Consider the following 27850-nt stretch of genomic DNA (forward strand, 5'->3'; position numbering starts at 1 on the left):
TTTCAAAATTCCAAAGGAAGAACTAGGATAAGGAATAGAGAGAAGAAAGCCAGTCTTCTGAGATTGTCAGAGTGAAGGAAGCGAGTGGATGTGAAATTATATAAATCAACTATAGTGGTGAGGTTTTTCTGTAGAAAGCAAGCATGGGCTTAATAAGAGAATCTAGTTCAGACAGAGAAATGAAATTAGTGAAATAGTTTGATGAGTTATCAGAAAAAGCTATGGAATGTCTTCTCTCTTAAAAGTTATAATGGCCTCACATCTTTTCCAGAGTTTAAGGAAAGAGTAGTAATAATATCATTTTTATATTTATATAGAATTAAAACCTTTCCAAGTAATTTGACATTTGATACCATATTTAATCCACACAATTAAGAATTAGGGTAGGGTAATATTATTGTCAGAGTAGGAAATAGGCACAATAAAGTTAAAGGCGAGGTTGGGAGGAGATATATGATGAAGGAAGGAAGTTAAGGACGGAAAGCCTCAGAAGACTTTTGAAGGTTAGAGGAAAATTATGAATTTTTTTTTTAAAACAGAAAACCTCTTTCTTTCCAGGTATGTTTAATTACTCACTGTTAAGAAGGCGGAAGTCAATGAATGGGTAGGAGCCACGGCGTTCCGCAGGAACTCCTGTCTGACCTCTTATTCGTACATCTCCTAGAAAACAGAAGATAAATGTTTGAAAATGCTGCCAAGTGCATATACTCTCACTCCCCAAATGCTGCAACTTGTTAGGTGAATGGAATCAACAGTAGAGGCCAAAGAAGTTAAATTCTAACCAATACAATCTAGAGAGTGCAAAGAGACATTTATTAAATAGTTTTGATGATGGTGGTGGTCCCTAACAAGTAATGATAATAGCAGTTCAGATAATCCTAATTTAAGGTCTTCCTAAATCTCTTATTCATTAAGCCACACTCTATCCTAAAGAAAATAATAGCTTATAGAAAACAGGACTAAGCAAAGGGCAAAGGCAAATGGAAAAGTCCATATTACCTTTACTTCTAAAGAGAAAAAGTAGGTTCTTTGGGAAACCTAAGTAAATAGCCCTAATAAATGAGAAGGAAAAATCACATTAATCTCTGAAAACTCTTGTGTTTCTGATTTATGATTTCATTTCTTTAGGCCAGGACTTCTTAAACTTTTTTTTTTCCCCTGAGGCAATTGGGGTTAAGTGACTCACCCAAGTTCACACAACCAGGAAGTGTTAAGTGTCTGAGGCCAGATTTAAATTCAGGTTCTCCTGACTTTGGGGCTGGTGCTCTATCCACTACACCAACTAGCTACCCCACTTAAACTTTTTCAATGATGACCCTTTTTGCTTGAAAATTTTTTTTTACCCATATACATATGGGTATATAAAGTAGGTATACAAATCAAACATTTATTGATAATAAATTATAATTTCATGACCTTCTATTTCATAACCCTCACATTCAGTTACAGTGAGATTACAACCCACAATTTAGGAAGCTTTGCTCTAGGAAACTCTTAATGTGTAACTTACTCTAATTAATGCACATTGATTTTTATGTAACAAAGTCTTAATTTGCTTTTCGGCTAGCTTTACTTTTTTATCCAATTACATATTTTTTCTTTCTCATATTTTATTCATGTAAGCATTCAGAGATATAAAATCTCCCCTAAGTACTGCTTTGATTGCATCTCATAAATTTTGTTACAGTCTCATTATTGTCATTCTCTTTGATGAAATAATTGATTGTTTCTATAATTTGTTGTTTGATTCACTTGTTTTTTAGGATTAGAATTATTTAGTTTCCAATTAAAGTTTAATCCATCTTTCCATGATTTTATTGCATGTAATTTTTATTACATCATGAAGCATCACTTCTATCAAACTCCTTTTTTTCTTTCTCCTTTCCCTTCTCCTACTTTTGCCATGCTTCTGTCGTCCATTCTATTTACTCCTCCCTTTTCATTTCCTCATTCTCCTCCTACTTCCCTATAGGATAAGATAAATTTCTACACTCAACTGGATATGTATGTTATTCCCTCTTTGAGTCAAATCTGATGAGAACAAAGTTCAAATAATGCTCACCACCCTTCCCCCCCTACTGTAATAGGCCTTTTGGGCTTCTTCATATGATATAATTTACTCTTATCCCATTTTATATCATCATATCAAAGTCAACTTATAACCATATTCTCTATCTATGTGTACCTCTTCTATAATAAAGATATAGTTGTTGAGTTACAAGTGTCATTTTCCCATGCATGAATATAAACAGTATGCTTTTCTGCTTTTTTGTTTGCCTTTTTATGTTTCTCTTGAGTCTTATATTTAGTTAGGGCTTATTAAGCTTTTTCCACTCATGATCCCTTTTTGCCCAATAATTTTTTTGTGTGACCCGCAGTATATAAGTATATAAAATATGTATACAAACCAAACATTTCTTGGTAATTTCATGACCCTCACATTCAGTTACAACACCCCATGTGGAATAGAAAACTAAAGTATAAGAAACTGAGTTGTAACTGAAGATCAGATATTCTGTTTAGCTCTGGTCTTTACGTCAGGAAAAATTTTAAGTCCCTTATTTCACTGACTATCCATCTTTCTCCCTAAAAGATTATGCTCAATTTTTCTAGATAGTTGATATTTGGTTGTAATCCAAGTCTTTCTGGAATATCTTATTCCAAGTCCTCTGATCCTTTAATGTAGAAGTTGTTGAATCCTTTGTAGTCTTGACTGTGGGTTCTTTGTTATGTGGTTTCTATATAGCTGCTTGACTTATAATTCTGGAATTTAGTTACAATATTCCTCGGAGTTGTCATTTTGAGATCTCTTTCAAGAGGTGATTGGAAGATTCTTTCAATGAGTATTTTGCCCTCTGGTTCTAGGATATTAGAGTAGTTTTCTTAGTTAATTTTTTGACAGATGCTGTCCAGGGTCTTTTTTTTTTTTCCTGAGGCAATTGAAGTTAAGTGACTTGCCCAAAGTCACACAACTAGGAAGTATTAAGTATCTGAGGTCAAATTTGAACTCAAGTCCTCCTGACTTCAGGGCTGGTACTTTGTCTATTGTGACATCTAGCTGCTCCCTAGACCAATAATTCTTAAAGTATCTCTTTTGGATCTATTTTCTAGGTCAATTATTTTTCCAAAAGGCATTTTGCATTTTCTTCTATTTTTTCATTCTTTTGATTGATTTGTTTGACTGATTATTGATGTCTCATAGAGTCATTACCTTCCACTTGCCTGATTCTAATTTTCTAGGAATTATTTTCTTCAGTTAGTTTGTTAACTCTTTTTCCTTTTGGTCAATTCTACTTTTAAAGGAGTTATTTTCTTCAGTGTTTTTTCCCTCCCTCATTTGGTCAATTGCATTTTTTAAGCAATTGTTTTCTTCAGTAAATTTTGGTTCTTCCCTTTCTAAGGTATAGAGATTCTCTCTTGCATACTCCTCATTTCTTTCCCCAAGTTTTCTTCTACTTCTCTTATTTGACTCTTAAAATACCATTTGAGCTCTTCCAAAAAGGTCTTTTGGGCTTGGGACCAATTCATACTCCTATTTGAGATTTTGCATGTAGATATTTTGATGTTGTTATCCTTGTCTGAGTTTATATTTTGATTTTTCCTGTTACCATAGTAGCTTTCTATGGTTAGGGCTTTTTGGTTTCTTACTCATTTTTTAGCCTATTTCATGGCTTTTTAAGTTGAGCTCTGCTGTTGGGGTACAGGGGGTATTGCCCCAAACTTCTTGTGCTGGGACCTAGGGGTCTGGTCATTGACTTCATGCACTGGGACTTACGGTGCTGGTGACTTGCTCATTGTGCTGGAATGGCCTGACCTAATCATACCTATCTCCCCCATCCTTTGACCCAGATACCAATCTCTTCATTTTATTTTTTTCCTCAATAGGATTTTATTTTTCCAAATACACATAAAGATAGTTTCCAAAATTAATTTTTGTAAGATTTTGTGTTCCAAATTTTTCTCTCTTCCTCCCTTCCTTCCTTTCTCCCCAAGAGAGCAAGCAATGTGATATGAGTTAAACATTTACAGTCCTTTTGAACTTATTTCCATGTTTGTCATGTTGTTCAAGCAAAATCAGACTAAAAAGGGAAAAAAACATGAGAAAGAAAAAGCAAGTAAGCAAGAAAACAAAAAATGTGAAAACATAATGCTTCCATCAACATTCACTCTCCATAGTTCTCTTTCGGGATTCAGACGACATTCTGTGTATATTATGTGTGTGTACACATAAGTATGTCTATATGGAAAATATTAGTTTATGTATATATACACATACACACATGTGCATCTCTGTAGAGATTGTATTTTCTGTATAGATTCGAGCAGAAGAATTTCTCCCTACCTAGAACAAACATAAAATCTTTTCTCCAGATAAACTTAAAGCCTGTTTATGAGTATTATCTTTGCAATTGTTTCAATAGAAGTGGCAGAAGAGGCTCAAGACTTTCCTTCAACTGCAGATATAATTGGAGAAACAGGGAGAGCAAAGTGACTTTCTTTGCCTAGCCTTCTCAATTATTTTTTTTTTTTAATAATATTATCCCTTGTATTCATTTTTCCAAACTATCCCCTCTCTCCCTCCACTCCGTCCCCCTGATGACAGGCAATCCCATACATTTTACATGTGTTATAATATAACCTAGATACAATATATGTGTGTAAATACCATTTTCTTTTTGCACATTAAGTATTAGCTTCCGAAGGTATAAGTAACCTGGGTAGATAGACAGTAGTGCTAACAATTTACATTCACTTCCCAGTGTTCCATCTCTGGGTGTAGTTATTTCTGTCCATCATTGATCAACTGGAAGTGAGTTTAGCCTTCTCAATTCTATACATATATTCTATAATATATGCATTCTAATCTTCCTAGACTTAGACTCTTCACTTGCAACACTGTTACCTTGAGGAATCTCTGACATAGGATCTACTTTCATGTTTGATAACTCTCTCTCCCCAGGATAATCATCATCTTTAAAAAAATTAATAGCTTTTTTTATTTTCAAAATATATGCAAGGACAGTTTCCAACATTCATCCTTGCAAAACCCTGTGTTCCAAACCTTTTCTCTCCCTTTCCCACTTCCTCCTCCAGATAGCAAGCAATCCAATATATATTAAACATGTGCAATTCATACATACTTCCACATTTACCATGCTGCACAAGAAAAGCCAGATCAAAAAGAATAAAAATGAGAGAAAAAAATCAAACAACAACAAAAAGGTGAAAATACTATGCTGTGATCCACATTCAGTCCCAACAGTCCTCTTTTCCCCCTTTCTGGATACAGATGATTCTCTCCATCACAAGTCTATTGGAATTGGCTTGAATCATCTCATTGTTGAAAAGAACCATCAGAATTGATCATCACATAATCTTGTTATTGCAGTGTACAGTGTTCTCTTGGTTCTATTCATTTTACTTAGCATTAGTTCATATAAGTCTCCCCAGGACTCTAAAATCATCCTGCTGATCATTTCTTATAGAAAAATAATATTCTATTACATTCATATTCCATAATTTATTCAGCCATTCTCCAATTTATGGGAATCTACTCACTTTCCAGTCAGGAAAATCATTTTTAAAACCCCCCAGGATAGTCTTCATTTCACTTATATCCTGTCTCTGCCCCAGAATCATTCATTTTTCACTTGCTCCTATGTGGTTACCTGTTTTCTTTTCCCATACTCTTAATTCCCTTTGTATTTAAATTGCTTGAGGATGAGGATTATCTTTCTTGTTTGTACTTGTAACTCTACTGCTTAGTACAGTAGTTGCCACATAGTAAACTCTTAATAAATAGCATCTATATATGTATCTTTGTAGACAATTAGATAGCTCCAAGAATAGACAGTTAAGCTTGGAATCAGAGAGACTCCTCTTCCTGAATTCAGATTTATCTTCTTGCGTTCAAATCTGGCCATAGATGTTTACTAGCTTTGTGATCTTTGGCAAATCATTTAATCCTGTTTGCCTCAGTTTCTTCATCTGTAAAATGAGCTGGAGAAGGAAATGACAAACAACCTCAATATGAATGCCTGTGGTCAGGAAATTTTTTCCAACTTTGGGACTTTTTGTTATAATGTGTTATAGGTAGCCTCTTACCACTTAAGGGCTAGGCCTGCACAATAAGCAATAAAGAGAACAAAATTTTCCCCTCAATATTCTGGTAATTTTCACACATATAAAGAAAGAGAAACAGTTCCTGTATTCTGAATTAATGGCTAACAGAATGCTTTCTTTTAGTAAAATAGGTATTTTTAAATCTTTAAAATGAAGCTTATAATAACATTTCTACTTTACTAAAGGATATCTAACATTCAAAGATGTTTTCTTCATCTGTCTGTCTATTGTATAGTCCTTTTACACAGTATCTTTGCCAAAACAATTGCCAAATGGGGTCATGAAGAGCCAGACTTGACTGAAAACAACTGAGCATCTTTCTAGCTATCTCTATATCTCCCTCCTTGCCTCATTCTCTTCTTCTCTCCTTCCCTCTCTCCCTGGCTAACTATGTTAGCTAAGTATATAATTCATTGTCAAATTGCTACTTAAAACTTCTTGATGAATTCATGGTTGAAACATGTGAAGTATTCACTCTGTGCATCCAGGTCCACTCATTCTGCCTCATCTCCTGGGGAAAATATTATTTTTTTCATTAACAACTAAATGTATTCCCAAGTTATTACTGACTTTCCCCCCTTTGTCCAGGAGGTACTCAATAACTCATAAATATCTTTTGGCTTGAATTTAGCTTTTTATAATAATTTAACTTAAATCTTTTTTCAGGACGTCTTTCCTGATTAAAAATAGCTAGAATTAAAAATTAATTAAAATAAATTTCAAGCAAGTTGTTAATTATTTTTGTCTTTTTTTTCCACAGAAAATTTCATGGGAGGTAACATGATGTAGTGGAGGCAGCTAAGTGGTTCAGTGGATAGATACTCAGGTCAGGAAGATCTGAGTTCAAATCCTGTCTTAGACACTTCCAGCTATATGACTCTGGACAACTCACTTAACCCTGTTTGCCTCAGTTTTCTCATCTGTAATAAGAGCTGGAGAAGGAACTGCCAAACCACTCCTGGTATCTTTACCAAAATAACTCCATAGACAGTACTGATATCTTACATGGTCTATCGGGTCACAAAGAATTGGACACAACTGAATGAATGAATAACAACAAAGCAGAATGTAGCAGAAATGATAATGAATGACAACCAGTAAATCTGATTTTTAACTCTGGATTTGCTATATGACCTTGAACAGGGCAGATCAAGAGAATTCTGTGCCTCAATTCCTAAATCTATAAAGTGAAGGAGTTGAAAAAGTTTCTTTATGTCTAAAATAATCCAATTAGTTCTCCAACATTCTAGGACTCCATTACCAAATTTAAACGAAAAATACCATTCCCTGATTATGTGTATCACTCTTCACAGTTTACAGAATGCTTTTATAAAAGCTGTCTTTACACTAAGAATTTTATCCTTCTGTGCCCTATGTATATGCACAAGAAAGAAAATGATATATTTATGCATTCAGAGAATGAAACTGGTTTGTTATTGGCTCCATAGTTCCTGTTCAGTGTGAATTTTGTTTATTTTTGGTCAATAAATCAGTCATCAATTTAGCACTATTTCTGGAATTCCATGAATACCATTCGTACCTACATCCTTGATGAGGTTAAAGCTCAAGAAGATTGGTTGATTAATAAAACATATATATGTGACAAACAATAAATTCCTGTATTATAAGGAAGATTAATCATCAAGAAAGCATTTTCTGATTTTTAATCTTAAGTAAACAATGGTGATCAATTATTAAAAAAATATTAAAACTTTTATTAATAGGATTACATAAACCTTAAATTAAGCTGAACATCTTTTGGGGATCCCTCTTTAGGACAATTAGACAACAATAGGCACCATGATATTTCATTGATTCTGTGACCTCATCATTTAAGGTCTGGTAGGAAAGGAAGTATCCTTTTATGTCTTTCAGTATCTTTCATTTTCACCTCATATGATTCTGTTCAATGACTTCTAGAAATTTCTAGAGACAATTCACTCAAAGTCTTAGAAGCCTGTGTCTGGTGTTTTTAGTATTTTTGAACTACCAATATAGCATTCTACAATCAAAGATTGTAGATCAGTAGATCAAAGGAAATCAAGAAAAAGTCCAACAGGTGAGAGAAAAACCAGGAGAGTAAGTCACAAAAACCTAGAGAAGAAGAGAATATCAAGGAGAAGAGGGTAATGAACAGTGTCAAAGACTATAGTGAGGTCAAAAAGATTGAATATTGAGAAGTCATTAGATTTGGCAACTAAAAAATCATTGTTTTCAAATAGAGTAGTTTCAGTTAAATGATAAAGTTGCTGAGAATCATTTATTAAGTGAGAAGAAAGGAAGTGGAGATGGTATTTATATGGTGGTTTTCTCAATAAGTATATCCACAAAAGAGGGGAGAGAGACAGATAGACAGATACACACATACACAGAGAGATAGACAGAGATACACAGAGAGACAGAGAGAGGAGGAGGGAGGGAAGGAGAGAGAGAAGAGGAACAAAGAAAGAGACAGACAGAGAGGGAGGGATACAGAGAGAGGGAAAACAGGGGAAGAGAGAGAGAGAGAAAGGGAGGAGAGAGAGAAGGAAAGGGAGAGGGAGAGGGAAAGGGAGAGAGGGAGAAGGAGAGGAATAGATGGATCAAGTAAACATTTCTGAGAATAGGAGAGATATTGACATGCTTATAAGCAAATGGGAAACAGCCAGTAGAGTGGGAGAGATTAAGTGAGAGGGTGGATTGATAGAAGAATCAATTTGATGGAGAAGAGGGGATGCAATAGGATCACTTATCCACATAGATGGGTTTGCCTTAACAAAGAAAAAAAAATACTTTTTTTGTGTGTGTGGTACAGGGGTGAAGGAGAAGATAATAGCAGAAGCTCTGACTAATGGCCTCAATTTTTTTTCAGTAAATTTGAGGCAATGCTCTGAGCTGAGAGGGTATAAGGAAAAAGACAATGGGATTTTGAGGAGATATGGAAAGATTTAGAAAAGTCCAGGGAGAGAATGGGATAGTCAATAGGGAAGCATAAAAGAATTGCCTTGTTATAGTGAGGGCCCAACTGAGATTAAGTAGCATGATGTTTTTAGTAAAGCAGGTTTCCTGATTTACTCCAGTTTTGTTCATTAGCATGTGTCTAAGTGTAAAAGCATTGAATGATAGGAGGAATTCAATGCTGAGGCAAGGTAATATTGGCAATAAGATAAAGGGCAAGGGACTTAAAAGATAAGGGCATTGAAGAATAAAATCCTGTAAAGCTTTGCAAATACTGCCTTTATCCGTACTGTGTCTCTGTCAAGGAGTTTGTTGGATTTTAGGGATAATTTTACATCCCAATTGGAACATTTGTTTGTATAAATTAAATTTCCTGAAGAATGATAGTGATAGGCCATTGTTTTTTTTTTTTTTTTTTTTTGTTCATTTCACATTTCCAGTAACTTTCATTTCTTAGTCCCAATTTATATATTTTCAAAATAATTTTTACTATTCTCTCTTGTAGCTACCAAGTATTAAAGTATATGTTGCATGAATCTGGAAAATCTTAAGTACTTTAGAAAATTCCTCTGTACTTCATTTTCTGCTATGGATGTTGGCACGTAAACTACCATTATTCTTCACGGGACTGGTTACAATCATTATAGATATTATAAGGTGAGAGAGCAAAATATCCCATAAAATGGTGTTTCTTATTTTTTGTGGATCCACAATTCAACTAACCTTTCCAGTTCCTTTGTAACCATCTATAAGGAGAAATTGTGAAGATTTAAATTAAATTTTGGTTTAGCTGCACTTCTTTATGTGTTCTGCCTTTATTTATAACGAGTATATCAATATGGATTTGGTTTTGTTTTTTTGGAGGCGTGTTGATTTTTGGGTAACTTAAATAAAATTCCTATATTAAAAGACCCTCATAACAGAGTTATGAACACCCCCAGACCCCATTAAGAGGATCAATAATAAAATGAATGTTTATAAATGGTCTAAAAAGTATATTATTATTAATATATTTTATTCCTTTATATGAGACTATCATTATTTTTCTAAAGCATAGGTTTAACCATGCAAATCCTCCTTAATCTCACTCTTATTTAATAAATTCTACTGACTGTCTATTGACTCCAGGACCAATCCAAACTTTTCTGTTTAATGTTCAAAGCCCTTTATAACCTTGTCCTTTCCTACCTTTCTAGTATCCTTACACTTTTGCTCCCTATCATGTATTTTTTGATCTAGTGACACTTGCTCCTTGCTCTTCATGAAGAAGGCATTTCATGTCTTTGGCCTGACCATTTTATTTGACTGTCCTCCATACCTGGAATGACCTGCATCCTCATCTCTGCTTCCTGACTTCCCTTAATTCCCAATTGAAACCTCATCTTCTACAGGAAGCTTTTCCTAAACCTTCTTAATTCCTGTGTTTTTTTCTCTCTTAATTTGTTCCCGCTTATCCTGTATATAGCTTGTTTGTACATATTTGTTGTCTCATTAGAGTGTAAGCTTCTAGAAGGAGGTACTACCTTTTGCTTCTTTTGTTTCCCTAGTCTGACATGGAGTAGGCACTTATTAAGTGTTTATTGACTGATTGGCCAAGATTGAAGGACACTGTGTTTTATGAATTTGATGAATCACTGTGGCTATAGCAATTCATCACATGGAGGACAGATTGGTGGTAACAAATTGTTTTTATTCTTAGCAAGGCTGGTTCTAAGACAACAGTCTGGCCCCAACACCAAACTCAAAGCCTTTCTAGCTTGCAAAGGCTTGAACTCTGCAGGCATAGCTTAGGATTTGAGAACCTAGTATCACTTGCCACAGTGAGTGGCAGAACTTTTGAGGACTCCTAATGAATCTAATTGTGCATATACATAATCTATGCAGTTTCTGCTATGACAGAAAAATTGCTGTACTATGCAAAATTGCACAATAAAAACCAAAAGCGGTTATGGGGAAACTGAAGTTGGGAGGACACTCTTTCTAGCCATTTATTTTTGTGGCATTGTCTTTGATGGTCCCCAATGTGGATTCCTATGTGCCTTTTGCTCAGGAGATATCATATGTTCTTTCATTACTTTCAAAACACTTTAAGCTTTTCCTCAATTTATAGAAAGCTTTTTGTTTGTATGCACTATGTGGCATTTTTGAACCAGGATAATGAGACATGTTTAGGATATTGAATGAATGTTTTTTGTTTTTTTATTTTTTAATATGGAGAAATTCACAAATGCGAAAGAATGGTGAAACAACATTGTAGAGTAATAATAATCCTAATAAACTAAGATAGCCAACAGATGCTTCAGGTATGTGTGTTTTTCCATTTTTTAAATATTCCTATGTGATTTGGTTTATTTGGATGGAGTTTTCTATATTCACTTACTGTTTCTTGTGGACAATATTGCATATATGCAAACATTAAATTCAAATTATGCTTAAGTTGTTCCCTAATATATCAATTACATGCTAACAAATTTGTATTTTCAAAATAAGTATTATAGTAGACCTGACTTTAAAAAGTAAACGTATATATGTATGTAACAACAGCATCCAGGGTTTGACAAAGAATTAACATTGAACTATATTAATTTTGTGTATCTTTTGAATATCACTTTTCATTTATTCATTTACTATTTACTAGAAATAAGTACTGGAAAATGATTATTTTTTTCAGTATTTGTCCTGGGGCACCAAAAGGTCCCAATTTTAAAAAATAATTGTGATTATTGTTCCTTATGTTATGCCACAGTTCTCTTTTATTGTCCTGACTCAGTTTCCCTAATTATTTAGGCTCAGTTCTGCCTGTTTCCCTGCTTCTCAGTTCTGCAAAACCTCCCCTCCCTTTCTATCAGAATACTTGATAAGGATTAAAGATCTTATGTTTTAGAATATCAGAATGCCTCTCCCCATTCCAAGCTATTGGAATGTCAGATATTATCAAGATGTCTTTCCCCATGTGCATGCTGGGATGCCTCCCCCTGATTATGTCATCTCATCTCCAGAGACTCATCCCATCCTGTCAGAGTCCCGTCCAGCTCTCAGTACCCTGACTCTGCCCCTGCCTCCCCCTATCCCTGTATCTGAGCCATGTATATATATATATATATATATATATATATATATATATATATATATATACATATATATATATGTTATTGAGAACTCTTGATTGTTTGCTGGATTCTTGGACATGAAAATCTCATTCAGCCCTGGGACCAAACCATGGATCCATTTTGATCCCAGTATATCTCTCCATTTACTAAACTATTAAATACTTTCTAATCTCTATCTTGCTCAGTTTCTCCAGCATTATATTTACTAAATAAATTGATGCAATTATTATTAAATTATTTTATTTGTTATTATTAAATATTTTTTGTGTGAAATGCCTTCTGTCCTTATTGTGAGAAAAAATTTTAAGAACAAAAATTGAAAAAAATGTTGAAAAAATTCTGTAAACCTGATTTTCTGTTAGCAAACTAGAAAAATGAAATTAACTAGAATTCCTTGTTATAGGAATATTATAGTTTATCACAATTTTATTGTATGAAAAATAATGCAATTGCCTTTCTAAGTAAGAGTTTTATGTTGAAAATGTTTAAATGTCTATTTTCTTTCATGAACTATCTCTGAATATTTAAGTACCTTCAAAACCTAAAAGAGTGGAGTTGTACAGTAACATTTGTCTCAATGTCCTCCTTTGTAAAATGGGGATATAATAGAGGATCAAATGAGAAAATAATTGTAAAGCACTTGGCATAGTACCTGGCACGAAGTATGCATTATATAAATGTTATCTATTATTACCTAAATAAACAATGTTTACTGAATTGATATCTAAATAGTCGGACAAGTCTCATTGTATTGAAAGGATTTCACTGGCTCATCTTCACTGCTAACCATCTATTTATCCAAGACATTAGATCCAAGCTAAACAATTGCTCTGAATATTCATTAAAACCTTATTTTACTTAAGTGACTTTTTTTCTGGCAAAAGGAAGGTTCTGTGGGAGCAGGATAGGAAGTGTTGACAGCCGAAAGTCATATCCTCACTCTCTACTTATTGTGTTCCAAAATCAAACCAACAGCAGAGCAATTTTTATTTTGAAAGGTCTGCTTCTCCCTTGCCCCTTCAGCTGAATTCACAACATATCACCCTGGAATATTTAATGTTGCAAAGCCATACAGAGACCTGCGTTTCTAGAAGAGTGAAGAACTGGAGGCAGTCACTCAACTTCCCAGGGGATATATTTCCTGCAAGGATCTGTTGCCCACTTGGCATCTCACTTTGTCTCTGTTTAATAAAAGCCTGTACTAGGTAACAGAAGTTTATGTGGCTTCTTATGTAACTGTCAGTGAGGGTGGAGACTGTGGCCGTGATGACAACTTACAGTTGCTGAAACATCAGCCACATGACAAGAACCAGGACCTGACTATAACCATGGTGTCAAGGTCATTTCAGGGTGGGAAGAAAGGAGAGAGACAGAGAGAGGGGTGATCCAGTAACTACCATAGACCAGCTGGATTTGTGAATTGAAGGGTAAAGAATTCTTCAATATATACTGATTGTTTTAAAGGAGATAAAACTAAAATTCAAAGAATGAATGAAATAGGATAGTGGTGGTAATGTCAGAGAGATGGAATTGTACAGGGATTGGACAAATGTGATGGAAGTGAGAGGTTCACAGGAAATAGATTTGTTTGAGCTTTATGTGTCAATCATTGATTTCACAGTCGTATTCTGTAAAAAATGGAGACAGTGATGGACAGATAATCTGACCTCTGCTTTTCAGGCTAGAATTCTATATGCCACATGGTGCTGTTAAGAGGATCAAATGAGATAACATTACAAAAAAGTGCTCCATAATCACAGAGTATTACATAAGTATAAGCTATCCTTATAATACATGGCATTTCCTAGACTGACAACTTTGTAAATTCTAAAGGCCTGCAAAATGATCTCTTTTCCTTTGTCTGGTCTATCCAGCTAAATTAAAGAGGAGGGTTGCATAATTTAATTGTCTGGTGAATTTATAGGTTAGTCTAGTCAACTGGTTCAAGATAATTGAGACAGAGACTTTGAGAACGATGATTTTTTCCTACTATTTAAATTGGTTGATTAGATTGTCTCGAATTCACCAGATAAACATGAAACCTCCTTCACTTTGGTGAGCAGGCCCAGTCACTGAGGATTATTTATTGAACAAGCTGAGTCTGAAGCTTCAGGTCTTTCTGTCTGATTTCCATCAGTGCTATGCTCACAGGTTTTCAATGAGAGCTCTGTGTGCAGTAAGAGAAACTACGTGCCTGTAGCACAGAGCCTACTCTATTGGGGATAGGAACAAAATAATTTCCTTTGCATGTGATATGTTTTTTTTTTAATGACTTTTAAAAACCCATTAATATTGGTTTAAACCCAAACACAGATAAAGGGAACGCTTCACAAAGTTAAGAAAGACTGGAGAAAATAGAAAACCATTTTGAAACCAATATCTTTCCTTATTAAATCTGGCAGTATAAATGGTTTTAAGTGCATTTAGGGTCAGGTATGTTGATTAGAACAATGAATCAGAGAGAGAGAGCTGTGCCCTCAAATGTATAGACTTTTCTAAGTCAGGTAAGAAGGATTCTGATTCAGTTTGGAGCCAGTAGGTACTCTCCCCCCTCCCCCTTTTTTTCAGTGGATGTTTTTTTCAAGAGGAAAAATGAGAGAAAAATAAGCCTCAATCACTGAGAGTGCAGGAGTCTAATAAAAAAAAGACATTGAACAAAGAGCAGTAGGCATGCTTAAAGAGAGTTCCAAGAATTGTAAAAGCTCAGGAGAACATAGAGGCATGTTCTTTTATGGAGATCAGAACAGGAGGAAAAAGGGACAAGAAAAATCACCTCTTGGAATGTGAAATATATCTTACTTAACAAACACATTGGGCTAATCTCAAAACAAATCCTGACTTTAATTCTGTGAGCCTGCCTAATTTCTTCTGGGTCACCAATAGAGAGAATATCCCTGCCCTGGCTAACCTCCTGTTCTAAGACATCTTCCTAACACCGTGATTCTTCACATTGTCATCCAATATGGATAACTGATGATTATTCCTGTGACTCTGTTTCCTCTTTTTTCTCTTTCTGGTGGGAGGACTGAGATGGGAGCAAAAGGGTTCCATTACTGGGTGTTCACATTTGTTTAATGACCTGGAGTGGGCACAGTTGGTCTACTGTGGTTCTTGGCTCAGGTTGTATACATTGGCGTAGTTTTGAGAGCATAGAAAGGCACCCCAGTGAATATGGGGGGTGTTATCTAGTTAGGTGAACCTTTGAGAGGAGATGGTCAGTTTCACCTTGAGTTTATCTTCTTTTTTGGCAATTCCTCATTGTTTCTGATGCAGTTGCAAAGCTTTTTAACAATTTTAAAGGTCTAACAACTGCTGGTATTTCATCTTCACCTGCTTAGTTCTAAGGAGCCTAAAAGCACTTTCATGGTTTGGGACTATAGATCTCTGGCTAATAGGCTGACTATAGCTTTGGAATGGCTTTAGATTTTTTCCTTTGATAGTTTGGTGAAACTATACTATAGATTCCTTCTTCAAATAATGCATTTAAGTGCATAAAATGAAACACATGGCATTATAAAAGAAATCAATTATTTTGAAATAAAGATGTATTTTTAAAAAGTTAAGTTCCTGGACCCCTAAACCCTATCCACAGACTCTCTAAGACTAGAGTTTCATTATCCTTTCTTTCCTTCTCTGCCAATTAACCCATGTAAAGAAACACTAGTCTTAATCAAAATCTTAAAAACAAAAATAAAAATAACTTGGGCATTACCTAAATCAACTTCCTGTCATATAGTCAATCACCTATAATTTTTTTTTTTTGCAAACACACTAAGATCTGCTTATTTCTTTCACCTGAAGCCTGGTCAAAACTTCTGCTCTAAACATTATCAACTGAAAAAAAGAATTGTCATATAAGATATAATTAGTTAGGAAAAATGAGAATTACAAACTCTTGTTTTTTGAACTTTGAATAAGTCAAGTGAAACTTTTTTTTTCAAATGTATTGTTTGTTTTCATGTGCTTCTGAACTTCCTGATTCTGGCTGGGAACAAGGACAAACCTGCCAAAATACTGCAAGAAAAGATGTTGCTGATCAGCAGCAGGAAATACTCCACATCCCATGAGAGATTCTGTTCTCAGAAGACTGCCTAGCCAAGTCTGAAGAATGAAGAAGTACTGTTGGGCAGTCACATTTACAGAAGAAGGTTTCACTGAACCCGGAACCTAGAACTTTCATGGTGGGCTACCTCTGCAATATGGCACTGAGGCTTTAAGGGTCTAAGTGTTTGCTTTTCAGAAAAAGGGAAACCAACATATAACTTTTAGTCAGTAATACATTTAAATTATATTTTTATGAGTTGGGTTAGAACTTAATGAGCATCTAGCACATCTTCCAACCTTGATTCAAACTCTTTTTGACAGAATTGCTGCCAATCATCCAGACCCAGCTTGAAGATTTCTACATGGAGCTGATGACTTTTTTGGGTAGTCCTTTCCATGGTTGAGCTACTCTGGTTGTCAAAAAGTTCTTATTTTATTGAATTTAAGCCTATTTTTCTGTAGATTCTACCCAGTCCTGGTCCTGCTTCCTGGAACAAAACAATAAATCTAGTCCCTCTTCTCCCCAACTTTAAGATATTTGGAGACAAATATGGTAATGCCAGATTAAAATGAGACTTCTCCAGGCTAAGAATTTTTAAAAATGATATAGTTTCCTGTTTTCCCATGGTTCTCCAGTTTGCCAGTTTCCCTCTTAAGTTATTATGATTAGAGTTATATGTAACATACCAGAGCAGAGTATGATGGGGCTATTATTTCCTTTGACAACATAATTATTCTGTCAGTTTAGCTTTATGTTGACTTAAATTATTTTATACATAAATTAATCATGCCCTTGGTTCATTTTGAGCTTGTGGTTCACCCAAGTCTCCAGATCTTTTTCATAATGAATTCTTTCTCTCCTTTCTCTCTATACATATATACATATAACTCATCTATAAAATGGGGATAATAATATGCTCTATTCTCATAGGGTTCTTGTGAGGATCAAATGATACAATGCATTAAAGTGTACTGCAAAGTATTATTTAAATGTCAGTTATTATGACTCTACTTAACACTTTTAATAAGCCCAATTCCACCTAATTGTATTATGTTCTTGCTAATATTACTTCATCTTCCTTATAAAGCTAACATGAGATACTTTGTCAAATTACCCATTTACATCAAAATATACTACATTTGGAGTATTCCCCTGATGCATCAGTTTGATAATTCTATCAAAAAGAAGAAATAAGGTTAGTTTGGCATGACTTACTCTTAGTGAAATCTGTGCTGATTCCTGGTAACTTCTCTTTCTGGGTGGTTACAAGACATCAATTTAAAGATCTGTTTTGGAATTCTCTCAGGCATTGATAACTAGTTTACTACTCTGAAGTTTTCAGAGTTCATTTCCTCTCTTCTTTTGGGAAAAAAAGAGAGACTTTTGCCCTTTTCCAGTTTTCTGGCACTTATGGATGCTCCATGAATTCTCAGAGATTACCCAATTCTGCAATACCATCTGCCAGTTCCTTCAGCACCCTGGTTTGTAATCCATGTAAGCCTGTTGCCTTGACCAATACTTGGGTCCTTTTCTATCCTGGTTTAGTTTCTCTTGGGCTTCAATTTCTTTTTCATCATATTTGTTTTATACTTCATATTTTGAAAGCCATTCTTTTTTGGTGATTCATCCAGGATTGTCTGTCATCTATTAACATTACAATATATCCCTTAGGCAATTTTCCAGTCCAGTTCTTATCCATTTTACTTCAAGTATCTCTAAAAAGAGAACTTTTTTAAAAAATTGTGTTTAGTATGCCTTTCAAACCTCAGCTCTTTCCAAGTTTAGTTTCTGGGCACTGTTCTTGCAGCCTTGTGCAGTCTTTCATATTCTTCTGCCTTCTCTCTTCTATAGATCTTTTTTAACCCAAGCTCATCAAAGAGTTTCTTGTATAGTCACATTGTTTTCTTAGATACCTTCTTTTTTATTTCTTATCAAGAGCCTTGATCATTATATTGTCAGAATGTATCTAATCTCTCTGGGACTTCTTTTCTTTGCTGATAAAATTTGAGGGATTGAACTAGATGATGTATGATCTAAAAAATAATAATGTAGCTCTTGAGCCATGTTTGCCTTTGTGTTTTTCTTCAGAAAATTATTGCTATTTTTTTCTTTAATTTCTAAAATTTGCTTTCTTAGAGTAGGAGGTACCCATCATAGTCAATGTTTCTGCTTTTTAGCTAATAAAAACTCTAAGATGACATGGAAATTTTCTCTAACATTTTCAGGGCTTCCCATTGCCTCAATTAATTTTTCTTATTGGTCAGAATTAAGATAGCAATTCCTCTCATTATTCCCTTTACCTCATAAGAATGAATTAATTTTATTCATGTCTACCAACCCATTTATGTGCATTTGTCCTTATGAATGATAAATAGAATTGAAAACATTTGACACATTGAAATAATTTGGGGAGGTGATGAAATGCTTTTATTAATGTTATTGGTAACTATAAATTTGAGGAAATATAAAACCATGGCAAAAGTTAGATGTTGCCAGATGATTTGAAAGGTAAAAAGTTCTGTCTTGAAAGTAGTCTTTGAATATGCAAAGATTCTGTGGCCAATAGTTATTTTCTATAGCTATAAGTGCAATTGAAGAGAATTTGTGCCCCAAATTTCTTTCTTTCTACATTTAACACAACCCAGACAATTACAGTGGTCCTTATAGTGTCTATCACTGGAAATAATGAAAAGCCTCCCCTCTTTCTCTCCTCCCTCCCAAAAAGGAAATAAAAAGAAAAAAAGGGGCAGCTAGGAAGTATAATGGATAGAGCACTAGCCTAGAAATTAGGAGAATCTGAGTTCAAATCCATTATCTGACACTTACTGTGATACTCTGGGCAAGACACACCCCCAATTGCCTCAACCCCCCCTTGGAATATCATCCTTTTCTTCTCTTGCCTAATATTATCAAGGAACAAAAGTAGTCCACAAACAAAAACATGAATCTTTTGTACTTTTTCTATCATTGTTTTCATTTTTTCTAATCTCTTATAACATATGAATTTTATTTCCTTTAAGGAAGGGGAATTTTCCATGCCACATGCAAGGTGAAATCAATAATGGTAAAGTTGAAGAACATATAATATGTTCAGTTTGTGTCTGCAGTTTTAAAAAATGGCTTATTTTGTATTCAAAAAAATGTAGAATTGTATAACAACTTTTGACTTGTTCTCTATAAGGAGGTCATTCTTTATCATATAGTGTCTACTACTTCCAATTCAGTTCCCATCAAGAAGCAGGATTCAGAGTTTGGTCTCAAATTCAGGATTTGAACAAATAGGATTTTGGATTTAGGGAAGCAAAGGGCTCTAACAATCTGACTTCAGAGTTTCTTGGACTGCCTAACTACATTGTTCTTCATTGAACTTGGGTTTTGTCATCTCTCTGAACACCTTTGAGATTCCAAACTGAAATTCCATCTTTGAATTATAACCTTACTTTCCCCTTATTCTGGTGGTACCTTCCTTTCGACCTCATCGACGCCTCCATTTTATCATCCTCTCCTAATTTCCCAGAATATCAGAACCCTTTTGATTTTACTTACCTCCCCACCTATCCTTGGACCCTAGTCCTAGTCAGATGGATCAATGAGACCCTATCTAGCACTCTAGAAACTGTCACCCTTTCACCTTCCCCCATATCAGCCTTGCCAGTCCTGAATCTTGGATACTCCCACTTTCTGTTTTTTGCACTCCCAGGCCTCCAAGCACTATTGGAAAAAGTTGCCAAACCAGGCTTATTGGATCAATTACAAATTCATGCTATTTAACCTTAGCTGAGACCTCACTGCTTCTTGGCAGTCATCTCATTCATCTCATTAACTCCCTATCACATTACGTGCAGTGGCTATTCCAATCTTCTGCTCTCCTAAGCCCTTAGTCCTTAGGTTCACTGTTAGCAGATTTCCTCCAAAGGAAATTGGTAAAGCTCCCTCACCTTCCCTTGTTTATACATCAAAATGTCTCCTCATTTCTTCACTTTTCTTTCTAGTTTCTAGCTCATATTGTCCTTTCCACTCCTCAATCAACAAACATTTATTTATTAAGCACTTACTATAGTCATTGTTAGAAGTACTAGGAAATAAAGGCAAAACCCCCCCAAAAAACAAAAACAAAAAACAACAGGTCTTTCCCTCAAAGATCTTAATTCCAATTTGAAGGGACAATCTCTACATCTCATCAGTGACTCATCTAGTATTTATTAAATCACAGGCATTGTACTTCTTATTGGGGAAACTGATATAAAGATAGAAACAATTCTTACTTTCTTAATTCTAAAAAGGAAACAAGGCAATATTTAAGTACAGGCTATCCTAAAAGTCTTAGTGCAGTTTTAAACTCCACTAGTTTCAGCAGTATAAATTCCACAAACTTACAAAAATATAATTTGAAAGGTTAATATGTATATTTATTTTACATTTATTTGATTTTATAAATTGTAAGTAATTTTTTTTCATTTTAACAAAATGGGGCAGCCTGGCTTAGGCAACTGTTTCTGGATAACACGTTCTCAGATTAGTGCATGGATAAAAATTCTTTCACATGGCTATGTTGGTTACCCGATCTTTCTCCCTTAGATATTTTCATGTGGAGTAATGTCAACACTATTATACATGTATCAAAATCTCATTATTTACATGGTTTTATGGCTCAGATTACAAATGCAATACTTTTTTGTTATTGAAAGAGCTAATGAAAGTTCTTACTAAATTATAAAATTTTAATAAGACATTGATATTTTAAAAATTTAAATAATTAATCTTTCAAAAATTTTTGATAATTTTCTAGCATTTATATTTCTGAAGGTATCAAAGCTTAAAACTGCACTAAGATTTTTGGGATATTCTGTATACAGAATAAATACAAATAAATATAAAAGATTAAATATAGGGAATATACCACCACTCAGGAGATTGGGAAAGGCTTTATGTATAGAGGGGAGTTTGGCTTTGATGGATTTATAGTCCAGATTTTATCTCTCTTTTCTCTCTGACATGACTTTTCCCTCTTATTAGCTATTCTCACTCTTAAGTCTTCAGTCTTTCTCTACTGTCTCTTGCAATCTGGGTATAAAATACTGAAGTCTTCCTAATTTTAAAACCAAATCAAACCCAAAAAGGAAGCAAAAGAAAAAAATGAAATAAAAATTTAAAAATCTCCTCTAAATATATCAAGCCTTTTTTATTCTCCTTTTTGACACAAGGAAAGACCTCAGTTCAAATGTAAGATCAGTCACAAACTGGTCAAGTCATTCAACACTGTTTACCTCAGTTTTCTCATGTGTAAAATAAGTTGGAGAAAGAAATGACAAACATTATCTCGCCAAGAAAATCCCCAGATGGGTTGAGAAGAGTTGGATATGACTAAACAACTTTCACATTTTCTTTTTTACTCATTCAGCATTACATGTTTATATATATTTTTCCTTTTATATATATTCTTAGACATATTCTATTTTAGTTGTAGTCCGTATGTATACTGTTCTTGTCTGTTTTCTTCATCTGAATTGATTCTTATATATTTTCCAGATTTTTTAAACATATTTTTTCTTTATAATAGATCAAACTTGATAATTTATAGTTTTTTTTATATTGATGTGTCTCAATTCATTTAACCATTCCTCTGGTGTTGATCATTTTGGTTGTTTTGATTAAAAGCAACATATTCTCCCAGTCTACAAGCTTGAAATCTCTGAGTCATTTTTGGCACCTCACACTTCTTTCATCCCCTATACATCTAATCAGTTGCCAAGTCTAGTTGATTTTATCTCCAAAAAGTCTGTTTAACCAACCCCTCCTTTCCTGTATCATTGCCATCATCCCACTCTATGATCATATTACCTTCTACCTAGAATATTAACACAGCCACTTTACTGTGTCCCTTCCATCCACCAATCAATCAACAAGCATTAAGTGACTACTATATGATAGGGACTGTACTAGGCAAAGGCAAAAATAATATGTTCCTTGGTCTCAAGGAACTTAGCTTCTATAAAATATATACAAAATGAGTACAGGGCAATTTTTAGGGGGAGACATCAATAACCAGGGGAAATCAGGTTAGGCCTTTTTGGAGGTGGTATTTATACTTAGTTGGGGAGCTAGGTAGTGTAGTGGATAAAGTCCTGGCCTAAAGTCATGAAGACTTATCTTCTATCATCCTGAGTTCAAATCTTGCCTCAGACATTTACTAACTGTACAAAATTGGACAAGTCACTTATCCTTGGTTGTCTCAGGTTTTTAATCTGTAAAATGAGAGAAGGAAATGGCAAACTATTCCAGTATCTTTGTCAAGAAAATCCTAAAAGGGGTCATGAAAAGTTAGACATGACCAAAATGACTGAGCAATTACAAAGGAATTCCTTGAGTCAGAGGTAAGAAGAGATTATATTCCAAGCATGGGATCCCAGGGCAAAAGTCTTTTCTCTCACTCCAATCAATCTTTTACATTGCTGTTAGATTAATCCTCTTAGAGCATATCTAATATCATTCTCTTGGTCAAAATAAAAACAAAAATGTTTAATGTTTCATTAAACAATTTGGCATACAGGAAAAGTATTCTGTCCTCTGCTCTTCCTCTTTGTTTCATCATACTCTAGTAAGAGCCAATACAGAGCATTTACTCCCCCCATGTAGTGTTTGAATGTTACAATCCTTAGTGTTTGAAAATTAGGCTACTGGGTTCTTATTACTTATTAGAGTTTTCATGAGCATCATTATAGCACAAAGGACCTGACTTCTGATAAAAAAATACTTATAAGCCAGAGGAAACTTTTTTTCTTTTTGACATTGATATTTTGTGCATTTATTAGGGATGATATTAAAATGTGGCCTTGATTGAACAACTCCTTTTTATTTTGCATCTTAAGAAGCTGCCTACCTTGCTTACCCTGAGTCCTGGCTCTGATTCTAGTCAATCTGAATTACTACATTCATTCAACAAATATTTATTAAATTCACTTGCTATGTGCAGTGCACTATGCTAGGCACCAGGGAAGATACCAAATATAGATAAGACACAGGCTCTCCCCTCATGAATGTTGCACCAGAACTAGACTTTCCTGTCTCCACGCCTTTCCTCATCATCTACTACTAACCCCACGCTCTCCCATATTCATTTGCTGAAAGCATACTCATCCTTCAAAGCTGGGCTCAAAGCTACCTTGATTTCCCAAGCAAGGAATAATCTCTCCCTTCTGAACTATCTGTGTATTTATGATCCCTTGTATATTCTATCATGTGTTATGATTATGTTTGTATATATGTTTTATATAGGTACAGAGTTAAAATTGGGAAATTGGTGCGAAAAGTGGTGACTTTTTAAAAGCTGAAACAAGAGGTGAGAGGGAAAATCAGAGATAAAGGCAATGATGCATATGATGACCAGGTTAAAATCCTTTAAATGGCAGTGAAGACTTTGGTCTCAGTTTATTTTTTTCATCTGAACTGAATGAATGTGACATACAACATACTAGTTCCAATTTGTTATAAATAGTTCCAATTTAGAAATGGTAATAAAACATGCTTATGCTTGGGATGACATAGCCAAATAAGGCCCAGAGAAAGAGGACTTTAATAGCTACATTCTAGAGTTAGATTTACAGAGAAATAATAAAAATGCAAATATCAAAACTCCAAAAAAAAAAAAACCCACATAAATCCTCTGAAAATATACTTAATTTACTAATAAGTCAGATTAGGATTCATTCTAAAAAAACACTAGGTATCATTCTATATTTTTCTGTTTTTGCATGACAATAGCCTCCTTCTGCAATCCTAAGCAAGTCTAACTTTTTCTTCATCACTACTGTTGCTGTTCTCTACAATTGTGGGATATCTGCCCCCTAACTCTCATGGATTCCCATAGAAGTAAAGATTTGATCTTGGATTGGATAAGAATCAGATCAAGTTAGTAAAAATTAGTAGTATGAAATGACCATTTGCTCCAGAACAAATCCAATTTTACTTTGATAGAAAAATATTGAAGTCATTTCAAAGATTTTCAGTAGTAATTGACATTTATGCAATATTTTAAAGTTTTACAAAGGGTTTTATACAGCATCTCATTTAATCTTTTTAACAATTCTGTGAGGTAGGTAACCACAGGTATTTTATAGATGAGTAAAGAGAGTGAATGATTTGCCCATGGTCACAGAGGAGTGGGTGAGGTAGATTTCACACCAAGGTCTCTAAATTTAAATGTTTCTTGTATTAGTGTCCTTTCATCATAGGGGATTTCTCAATTGGCAAATCCTAATGGGTTTCTTACAATGTCTGAAGAGGCGGGGCACCCTTATGTCTTTATTACTATCATTTGGATAGTAATTTAGTTTCAAGTAGAAAAATTAAATGAATTAGAAGTTTTGTTAGGTTTCTATTGGACAGAATATTTATAATCCAATTGGATAAGCTAAAAATATTTTTATATGTTCACTGAATGTATTAAATGTGAAAAGGGACCCAAAAGAACAAAGGTATTTGTTTAGTATATAAACTAGAAAGCAGATTTTATAAAGTACTAAGTATAAGTCCTGCATATAAAGTGCTCAAGAAATATTATTTAGTTATGATGATGATATTTCTTTCAAAAATAACTTTTTCCACATTAGTTTTTGCCAAATAGCGATCCACAGTCCTATTTTACATTGGTTTTATGCAAAAAAAAAAAAAAGTTGTTCACTTTGGCCAATTTGCTTCCTTTCACCCATCCCTTGTTTTCCCTGTGTTTGGAAAATCTACAACAGCATAAATGTAACATGTTGATTATATTTTTTAACTTTCCTATTCATTAGTTTGGCTTTGTGCAGAAAGCGTATTCAAAAAATGGACCCAAGGAAAATATTGTGGACACCAGGGACTAAGTGCACAATTACATCTTTCTCTGAGAAGGCAGCAGGGGAGAATGGAGGTAGAGGTTACTGTTTGCATTCATCTTTTTTTTTTCCCCTCCATATTTTTAATAGGATGAAACCATTTATTTATTGGCTGGTTAGAGAAGAGTCGAAAAGAAGAACTTTATAAATGCTCCATTCCCTGTTGTAAGACCTACTTAGTGCCAATCTTTTTTTGTTGTTGTTGTTCCGAGAAGACCTCAGAAGGCGCCTGCTTTTTCATCCAAACATCTGAATGGTGAGCTAAAGCCCCTTTGTTTAGAAAGTAGGCTGGACTATAATTCATGAGCTCACAATGCCCTTAGAACTGGACTGGAAATCTCTGAAGCCTTACAGTTAGTCAGGGTTTGAGAGGGTATACACACCATTACAATTCTTTTCTGGAGGTTTGTGATTTTATTCCACAGCTTCTGAACGTGTGAACACCATTCTATAGCTCCCTTTGCAGAGGGGTTTGAGATAGGAGAATAATTGAATGGATTGGGTTAAGGGAAAAGAATTAGGACATATGACAAGAGGGACTGAAACAGTGTTGCTCTGGCAGAAAAGGCATACCTGGATTGTAATCTGTATTGTTGGTAAGAGTATCTACAATAAAATCCTAAATCCATCAAAGTATTTAGACTGATCATTATTTCTTCTATTTATCTCCATTATCTCTTTCCAATTTGTCAAATGTGATTTTGGATTCTTTTATAACTTTCCATAATTTTTTCCCCACTGGATTATAGATTTTTTTGACATCAGAAATAGCTTGTTTTGTCTTTTGCTCCCATCCCTCAGTGGTCCTCAAACTTTTTAAATAGGGGTCCAGTTCACTGTCCCTCAGACTGTAGGAGGGCCGAACTATAGTGAAAACAAAAACTCACACTCCGTCTCCTCCCCTCAGCCCATTTGCCATATCCTGGCGGGCCACATAAACGTCCTCAACAGGCAGGCATCTGGCCTGTGGGCCTTAGTTTGAGAACCCCTGCCTCATAGTGTCTAGTACATTGATATGCAAATAATAGGTACTTAATTTGTGCTAGCCCAGGCCACAATATATCTTTAAAAATAAAGTAGCTGTTTTTGAAGTAAAGAGAAAATTGATTGAAGATAGGGAGGTAGCCATGTAGTGTGGATTAAGTTCTAGACCTCTGGTCAGGAGGGCCTGAAGTCAAATTTGGCTTTAGATACTTACTAGCTCTGTGCCTATGGCCAAGTCATTTAACTTATCTGTTTCCATTTCCTTACATAGAAAATGGGAAGAATAATAGCATCTACTTCACAGGGAGATTGTGAGGATCAAATGAAATAAAATAGAGCTTAGTATATCTGAATATATCACAGATATATAATAAATAAAAAACCCAAATAAACAACTTGATAAATTAATTAAATTAAATGCTTAGAAAAAATCCTGGTGTTCAGCTAAAAGACTTGGGAAAATTAGCTGTTCTAGATGGGATATTAGTGAATTAGGCACCTGCAGAACCTGCTTTAATTTATTTATATATGTGTCATTAATCAGTACAAGATGCTTAGTTGTCCTATTATCACAATTTCAAGACCATGAAAATATTTGCTGTCACAAAATGAAATGAAATAAGAAGTTATATTTCCTTTTGTTCCATTTATCATTCCTTCCCATGATTGGAGAATGAGAATGGAACTAATTACATAAAATTAAATAAGATTACATTGGCAATGACATAAAATGACTTATTTCCAATTGATATATATTATTACATGGATCTTTTTTCCAGTATTTCATAGCATCAATGCAATGATAATCATTGCACTTGTATGCCAACAGGAATAATAATAGCTGGCTCCTTGAGCAGCTGTGTTGTCCACACTAGTATCATTTGTCTATGACTTTAGCTGCTGAGACAATCAGGCTGCTGCTGAATGTCTCCCATAGTGAATTCTTTTCTTTTAAATTCCAATAGTCAACACATATATAGCGCTTTGAGGTTTGCAAAGAGCTCTGTATATTTTATCTCATTTTATCCTTACAACTCTGGAGATAGTTGCATTTACAGATAAGAAAATGGCAAAATATTTATCTTTCATCTTTTGCTAAAGAAAATACAAATGAAAGTTTGTCTAGAATGGAATTTAGTTATTCTTTTGCATTTTTAGTCATATCAATGTTAAGAGCATATGAAAAAATGCCACCTATGATTCTGCTTTTTGGAAAATGACACACTACTGCACATTCCCTCCTATGTTAATCAGATGATGTGTATCTATAGGGAAAGATAAGATGAGTAGATATAAATGGAAGGTGGAAGGGCTATGAAAGGAGATAGTGGAAAGAAGCAGGCTATGTAGTAGGATCACAGAATTTTAGAACTGGAAGGGAGCCTTAGAAATCAGACAGTTCAACCCCCTTATATTATAAATGAGGAAACTGAAACCCAGACATATTAAGTAACTTATTGAAGGTCATAGTTATTTACTGCAGAGCTGAAATGAAAATCCAAGTTCTCTGACTCCTGGTTCAATTTTGTTGTTGTTGTTGTTGTTGTTTTTTTTAACTACTTGTAAATTAAAGAGCCATTGAGGAAGCAATTGGAATATTAAATTATTCATGTCAATGTGCTAGTTAAACACTGTACACTCATATAATTTTATAACTGGGACAATAGAGATTACCTGGTCTAATGCCTTCATTTTATAGGTGAGGAAATCAAGCTCAGAGTTAGTGACTTCCCTATGATTGTCTGGTCAATAAATGTGGAAGCTAGGATTTGAACACC

At 34.4% G+C, this 27850-nt stretch overlaps 1 protein-coding gene across 2 annotated transcripts in view; it reads right to left on the reverse strand.

Annotated features, from left to right (window-relative positions):
* Window positions 1-27850, reverse strand: part of PDE7B (phosphodiesterase 7B) — a 427322-nt gene that overhangs the window by 91660 nt on the left and 307812 nt on the right. For both annotated transcript variants that reach the window (XM_074309766.1, XM_074309764.1), the window contains one exon: window positions 577-660. In XM_074309766.1, coding sequence (XP_074165867.1) covers window positions 577-660 — 84 coding nt within the window. The remainder of the gene's footprint in view (window positions 1-576; window positions 661-27850) is intronic.

This window comes from Sminthopsis crassicaudata, chromosome 4, assembly GCF_048593235.1.
Source record: "Sminthopsis crassicaudata isolate SCR6 chromosome 4, ASM4859323v1, whole genome shotgun sequence".
NCBI classification, from domain to species: domain Eukaryota; kingdom Metazoa; phylum Chordata; class Mammalia; order Dasyuromorphia; family Dasyuridae; genus Sminthopsis; species Sminthopsis crassicaudata.